Raw genomic sequence first — 8,006 nt, 5'->3', positions numbered from 1 at the left:
ATCACCAGCTGGGTGTTCTGTGTGCAAGGAGTTTTATAATATTTATTTTATTTCCTGTGTGATAGTTTTTATTTGTAATACATTTGCAAACATTTATAAAAGCCTGTTTTCGCGTTGTCATTATGAGATATTGTGTGTAGATTAATGAGGGGGAAACATTTAAAAATCCATTCTAGAATAAGGCTGTAACGTAACAAAATGTGGAAAAAGTCAGGTGGTCTGACTACTTTCCAAATGCCCTGTATATATATTTTAAAAAACAAACATGGGGGTTTGGAAATGATGCAGACAATTACATTGACGGAAGGTGCAATCTATCTGCAATATTAAAGCTGATCTACCCCCTAAAAAAAAAAGAAAATCAAATTCATCGGTGTCTTAAAAAAGACCTCGTCTCTGTCTGACCACCTCTATAGGCAGATTGTTTCCTTGAGGATTGGAGGAGAGTTGGAGAGGCTGAAGTCGTCCTGTCTTGATGGTGAACTCGGCCTTCCTGGTCCTCATGGCGGGAAATGGGAAGGAATCTGGTTGGCTCTCCAGTCCAGAGCCGGACTCCACTGGACTCTCTGCATACAGAAAAGGACAATGGTAGAAACCATGAAAACAAACATTAGAGTCTCACTCTATCCTCTTGACCCAATCAATACTATTATGCAAATCACGTCTTCCAGAATCAGAACTCCCTCCCCCTTTACCGTGGATACCAATCATGTGTTCCAGAATCAGAACTCCCTCCCTCTTTACCGTGGATGCCAATCATGTGTTCCAGAATCAGAAACCCCTCCCTCTTTACCGTGGATACCAATCTTGTGTTCCAGAATCAGAACTCCCTCCCTCTTTACCGTGGATGCCAATCATGTGTTCCAGAATCAGAAACCCCTCCCCCTTTACCGTGGATACCTATCATGTGTTCCAGAATCAGAACTCCCTCCCTCTTTACCGTGGATGCCAATCATGTGTTCCAGAATCAGAAACCCCTCCCTCTTTACCGTGGATACCAATCATGTGTTCCAGAATCAGAACTCTCTCTGCCAGGATCTTGAGAGCTTCCCTCAGCTGCTGCACTCCCTCAGTTCCCCCCTGAGAGACACACAGAGACACACTCCCTCAGTTCCCCCATGAGAGACACACAGAGACACTCCCTCAGTTCCCCCTGAGAGACACACAGAGACACACTCCCTCAGTTCCCCCTGAGAGACACACAGAGACACACTCCCTCAGTTCCCCTCTGAGAGACACACAGAGACACACTCCCTCAGTTCCCCCTCTGAGAGACAGACAGAGACAGACACTCCCTCAGTTCCCCCTGAGAGACACACAGAGAGACACACTCCCTCAGTTCCCCCTGAGAGACAGACAGAGACACTCCCTCAGTTCCCCCTGAGAGACAGACAGAGACACTCCCTCAGTTCCCCCTGAGAGACAGACAGAGACACACACTCCCTCAGTCCCCCTGAAAGACAGACAGAGACACACACTCCCTCAGTTCCCTTCTTCCCTCAGTCCCCCTGAGAGACAGACAGAGACACTCCCTCAGTTCCCCCTGAGAGACAGACAGACACACAGAGACAGACACTCCCTCAGTTCCCCCTGAGAGACACACAGAGACAGACACTCCCTCAGTCCCCCTGAGAGACAGACAGAGACACTCCCTCAGTTCCCCCTGAGAGACAGAGACAGACACTCCCTCAGTTCCCCCTGAGAGACACACAGAGAGACACACTCCCTCAGCCCCCTGAGAGACAGACAGAGACACACACTCCCTCAGTTCCCCCTGAGACAGACAGAGACACACACTCCCTCAGTCCCCCTGAAAGACAGACAGAGACACTCCCTCAGTTCCCCCTGAAAGACAGACAGACACACACTCCCTCAGTCCCCCTGAGAGACAGACAGACACACACTCCCTCAGTCCCCCTCTGAGAGACAGACAGAGACACTCCTTCAGTCCCCCTGAGAGACAGACAGAGACACTCCCTCAGTTCCCTCTCTGAGAGACAGACAGAGACAGACACTCCCTCAGTTCCCTTCTGAGAGACAGACAGAGACACTCCCTCAGTCCCCCTGAGAGACAGACAGAGACACACAGAGACAGACACTCCCTCAGTTCCCCCTGAGACAGACAGAGACACACACTCCCTCAGTCCCCCTGAAAGACAGACAGACACTCCCTCAGTTCCCCCTGAAAGACACAGACACACACTCCCTCAGTCCCCCCTGAGAGACAGACAGACACACACTCCCTCAGTCCCCCTCTGAGAGACAGACAGAGACAGACACTCCCTCAGTTCCCCTCTGAGAGACAGACAGAGACACTCCCTCAGTCCCCCTGAGAGACAGACAGAGACACTCCCTCAGTTCCCTCTCTGAGAGACAGACAGAGACAGACACTCCCTCAGTTCCCCTCTGAGAGACAGACAGAGACACTCCCTCAGTCCCCCCTGAGAGACAGACAGAGACACTCCCTCAGTCCCCCTGAGAGACAGACAGAGACACTCCCTCAGTTCCCTCTCTGAGAGACAGACAGACACTCCCTCAGTTCCCTCTCAGAGACAGACAGAGACACACACTCCCTCAGTTCCCTCTCTGAGAGACAGACAGACACTCCCTCAGTTCCCCCTCTGAGAGACAGACAGAGACAGACACTCCCTCAGTTCCCCCTCTGAGAGACAGACAGAGACAGACAGAGACAGACACTCCCTCAGTCCCCCTCTGAGAGACAGACAGAGACAGACACTCCCTCAGTTCCCCCTCTGAGAGACAGACAGAGACAGACACTCCCTCAGTTCCCCCTCTGAGAGACAGACAGAGACAGACACTCCCTCAGTTCCCCCTCTGAGAGACAGACAGAGACAGACAGAGACAGACACTCCCTCAGTCCCCCGCTCTGAGAGACAGACAGAAACAGACACTCCCTCAGTTCCCCCCTCTGAGAGACAGACAGAGACAGACACTCCCTCAGTTCCCCCCTCTGAGAGACAGACAGAGACAAATGACCATAAATACACAATGCAGTGCATACCTCAGGTAAACCCTCTCCTGGCTCCCCCTTCTGCCCCTGTAAACACATTGACACATTTATTATCATTACAAAACCAATTGCAAAAATCACTGAACATCAGCTGTCAGAGCAGCTTACCGATCGCTGCAACTCTACACAGCCCATCTGTAAATAGCCCATCCAACCAACTACCAACCTCATCCCCATATTTGTTTTGTTTTTCTGCTCTTTTGCACACCAGTATTTCTACTTGCACATCCTCATCTGCACATACTGTATCCCAACCAGAAGCCATGGTTTACAGGCAACATCCGCACCGAGCTAAAGGGTAGGGACACTAATCCGGACGCTTATAAGCAATCCCGCTATGCCCTCAGACGAACCATCAAACAGGAAAAGTGTCAATACAGGACGAAGATTGAATCGTACTATGCCGGCTTTGCGGGAGGCCGTTATCTTCGGCTTTCATGTCTCATGGATTGAAATGCAACTGTTCCACGAAAATGCGCAAATGAAAATCATAACGAGCACGCAGAATGGTAGAAATGGTAGGATAAATTGTTTCCACAAAATTGAAACTCACCCGCTGCCTTTGGAGTCTATAAAAGAATTACCTCCACGTTTTTCCAGGGTTGGGTTTTGCCTATAGGCTACTTTGAAGCAAGGTAAGACGTGCCTCATAATATGAAATAAAACATTGACGTTTAAAACAATTAAGTATGTTTTCAAAATGGATACTGCCTCCAGTTCGCATTGTAAAGTGGTGGGGTGACTGGCTGAGACAGACACTCCCTCAGTTCCCCCCTCTGAGAGACTGTTGCCTGGCTGATAGCCTGTTGCCTGGTTGATAGCCTGTTGCCTGGCTGATAGCCTGTTGCCTGGCTGATAGCCTGTTGCCTGGCTGATGGCCTGTTGCCTGGTTGATAGCCTGTTACCTGGTTGATAGCCTGTTGCCTGGCTGATAGCCTGTTGCCTGGCTGATAGCCTGTTGCCTGGCTGATAGCCTGTTGCTTGGCTGATAGCCTGTTGCCTGGCTGATAGCCTGTTGCCTGGCTGATAGCCTGTTGCCTGGCTGATGGCCTGTTGCCTGGTTGATAGCCTGTTGCCTGGTTGATAGCCTGTTGCCTGGCTGATAGCCTGTTGCCTGGCTGATAGCCTGTTGCCTGGTTGATAGCCTGTTGCCTGGTTGATAGTGCCTGGTTGATAGTCTGTTGCCTGGCTGATAGCATGTTGCCTGGTTGATAGCCTGTTGCCTGGCTGATAGCCTGTTGCCTGGCTGATAGCCTGTTGCCTGGCTGATAGCCTGTTGCCTGGCAGATAGCCTGTTGCCTGGCTGATAGCCTGTTGCCTGGCTGATAGCCTGTTGCCTGGCAGATAGCCTGTTGCCTGGCTGATAGCCTGTTGCCTGGCTGATAGCCTGTTCAGCCTGTTGCCTGCACGTGAAAGGTGAACGGGAGGACCGCTTCAATTACCAGTTGAGTAGTAGCTATTTTTAATCGTGCACCAAAACTGTTTTTTAACACCCGATTTGCATTTAGAATTGTTACACAATGAATGGGGTTCTAAAAGACCATGTATTCCTCCAGCAGCAACCTGCCCGTGGAGCAGCATGAGAAACCCCTCTCAGAACAGGCTCTGGGTGCTGTGATAGTTGTGTTGGAATAAATAAGATATATGATGACTACACACAGGCCAATTTAATTCCACTAAATTATGCGAATTAACCTATAGACTGATAAGGCATGATGGGAAAATGTATTTCCATAGACTGGTATTCCCATCAATGACTAAAAAGCAATATTTTGCAATGTGATTTTTTTAATCCTGGTCATTTTGGCCGGCAACAGTTTTATTTATCAACTTTTCATTTATTTATTTTTTTATCAGCCAAAAGCTAACTTGAAAATCCTGGCGTTTTGCTTTGCGCGCCTGTGTGAACAGCCTTTCCGTACTCACAGGCTGGCCATGCTCCCCTGTTAATCCTGGAGGTCCCTGATGAGAGAGAGAGAGAAGAACACGGATCAGAGGACCTACTCCCCCCCCACAAAAAAAACCATCTTTAGATTCATAACATCCCAGTCTAATCGCTCATCTTATTCTTGTAGTGCAAGCAGAAACTGGAGGGTGGTGTCACAGGAAGAACCAGCACACCACTGAGGTTGGCCACAATGACTGGTCTGTTTGATGTTCTCACTGATGGGTCTACCTGGTCCTGTACGGGTTAACCCTCTGTTCTTTAATAACAGCAGATGAAGGGGATTAGGTTTAACATCATGGCCGAATTGGAACTTTATTGTTGCGATCAGTGAGGTCTGACCAGGGCCACAGGCTGATTAATTATGGCTGAATGAGAACTTTACTGTTGTGATTTGTGAGGTCGGACCAGGGCCATATGCTGATTAACCGTTGGCCTACAAATTCTGCGACCCTGGGGAAATCTAATTAATCCAAATCCGTCTGTTAATGCTAGAGATATCTGTTGTTTTTTTTCCCTCCGTGGGCTCCATCTCAATCCACCACGTCCTCTGAACGGTGACAGAGCTAGAGCGGTGTTTGTCAGACTATGAGACACCCCCCAAAAAAAATGCAATCTTCTCACGAAAACATCTGCATTGTCCGGGCGGTTTGGCCTAAAAAACTATTATGACCAATCTATTGAAAGATGAGAGTCTCACAAACACCATGGTGTTCTCTATTTTGCTAGGATTCCCACAATACTCACAAAAATAATCTTAAAAAGGGACCTTAAGTACCAGTTTAAAAAAAAGAAAGGAAGTATAAAAATAAAATAAGGGGATAAATAAATGTCTTATATCCGATATAGGACAGACACTTCAGAATAAAACTTCCTTTTGATTTTGTTTTGGACTATATTTTGTTCCATTTGTTCCAATCTGTTATTCAATGTGTTTCTATTGGCTAATAGCAGTAAGGACTATCTGTTAATCAATGTGTTTCTATTGGCTAATAGCAGTAAGGACTATCTGTTATTCAATGTGTTTCTATTGGCTAATAGCAGTAAGGACTATCTGTTATTCAATGTGTTTCTATTGGCTAATAGCAGTAAGGACTCTCTGTTATTCAATGTGTTTCTATTGGCTGATAGCAGTAAGGACTATCTGTTATTCAATGTGTTTCTATTGGCTAATAGCAGTAAGGACTATCTGTTATTCAATGTGTTTCTATTGGCTAATAGCAGTAAGGACTATCTGTTATTCAATGTGTTTCTATTGGCTAATAGCAGTAAGGACTCTCTGTTATTCAATGTGTTTCTATTGGCTGATAGCAGTAAGGACTATCTGTTAATCAATGTGTTTCTATTGGCTAATAGCAGTAAGGACTATCTGTTATTCAATGTGTTTCTATTGGCTAATAGCAGTAAGGACTCTCTGTTATTCAATGTGTTTCTATTGGCTAATAGCAGTAAGGACTATCTGTTAATCAATGTGTTTCTATTGGCTAATAGCAGTAAGGACTATCTGTTATTCAATGTGTTTCTATTGGCTAATAGCAGTAAGGACTATCTGTTATTCAATGTGTTTCTATTGGCTAATAGCAGTAAGGACTCTCTGTTATTCAATGTGTTTCTATTGGCTAATAGCAGTAAGGACTATCTGTTATTCAATGTGTTTCTATTGGCTAATAGCAGTAAGGACTATCTGTTATTCAATGTGTTTCTATTGGCTAATAGCAGTAAGGACTATCTGTTATTCAATGTGTTTCTATTGGCTAATAGCAGTAAGGACTATCTGTTATTCAATGTTTTTCTATTGGCTGATAGCAGTAAGGACTATCTGTTATTCAATGTGTTTCTATTGGCTAATAGCAGTAAGGACTATCTGTTATTCAATGTGTTTCTATTGGCTAATAGCAGTAAGGACTATCTGTTATTCAATGTGTTTCTATTGGCTAATAGCAGTAAGGACTATCTGTTATTCAATGTGTTTCTATTGGCTAATAGCAGTAAGGACTATCTGTTATTCAATGTGTTTCTATTGGCTAATAGCAGTAAGGACTCTCTGTTATTCAATGTGTTTCTATTGGCTAATAGCAGTAAGGACTATCTGTTAATCAATGTGTTTCTATTGGCTGATAGCAGTAAGGACTATCTGTTAATCAATGTGTTTCTATTGGCTAATAGCAGTAAGGACTCTCTGTTATTCAATGTGTTTCTATTGGCTAATAGCAGTAACAACAAATTCAAATGTTTCATCCAATCATTTTTTGTTGTTGTTGTTGACACCTTAAGGGGTTTTAAAAAATTCTAAATAAAATAGATAAATGATTCTTGGTATGAACATCTTAAAACAATATCCCTATGTTATCATAGAACCCTCCCCCCTGGTTGTGATCAGTGAGGTCTAACCACGGCCACACGTTGATTAATCATGGCTGAATGAGAAGTTTACTTTTGTGATCAGTGAGGTCTGACGTATGGATGCGTCGCAAATGTTCCCTGGTCAAAATTAGTGTACTCCGTTTGGGAGGCAGACTTAGTATTTGAACACAAGGTCTTTAAAAGAGATCCTGTCTACCTCCTGATCAAAACAGATGTCCGTGTTGGAATAAACTTTCATAACAAATTACTTCTAAAGCAGTCCAGTGTTTTCTAATGAGAACATTAGGGGTAACATTTTTGCCTCACCCTCTCCCCTGTGTCTCCTTTAGACCCTGGGTCCCCAGCCGTGCCTTGGAGGCCTCCCTCTGCCTGAAACACACAAACAGGAAGAGGTATCAGACATCTCCCTCACACTGCCCTGACCTTGACCATAGTAACATCTCTGCTATGTAATGTTGACCTGACCGTGACCATAGTAACATCTCTGCTATGTAATGTTGACCTGACCATGACCATAGTAACATCTCTGCTATGTAATGTCACGTGACCATAGTAACACCTATGTAATGTTGTGACCATAGTAACATCTCTGCTATGTAATGTTGACCTGACTGTGACCATAGTAACATCTCTGCTATGTAATGTTGACCTGACCGTGACCATAGT

General features: G+C 45.4%; 1 protein-coding gene across 2 annotated transcripts in view; it reads right to left on the bottom strand.

Moving 5' to 3' along the window:
* Positions 1–266: 266 nt before the first annotated feature.
* The window catches only part of LOC121839295 (collagen alpha-1(XXVI) chain-like), a 43,136-nt gene continuing 35,396 nt past the window's right edge, over positions 267–8,006 (bottom strand). For both annotated transcript variants that reach the window (XM_042297696.1, XM_042297695.1), the window contains exons 10-14: positions 7,647–7,709; positions 4,958–4,993; positions 3,023–3,058; positions 990–1,080; positions 267–566 (exon numbers count right to left, since the gene is read on the bottom strand). In XM_042297696.1, coding sequence (XP_042153630.1) covers positions 379–566; positions 990–1,080; positions 3,023–3,058; positions 4,958–4,993; positions 7,647–7,709 — 414 coding nt within the window. In that variant the 3' untranslated portion in view covers positions 267–378. The remainder of the gene's footprint in view (positions 567–989; positions 1,081–3,022; positions 3,059–4,957; positions 4,994–7,646; positions 7,710–8,006) is intronic.

This window comes from Oncorhynchus tshawytscha, linkage group LG14 (genome assembly GCF_018296145.1).
Source record: "Oncorhynchus tshawytscha isolate Ot180627B linkage group LG14, Otsh_v2.0, whole genome shotgun sequence".
In the NCBI taxonomy this organism is placed as follows: Eukaryota; Metazoa; Chordata; class Actinopteri; order Salmoniformes; family Salmonidae; genus Oncorhynchus; species Oncorhynchus tshawytscha.
This window is presented reverse-complemented; position numbering and strand designations above follow the sequence as displayed.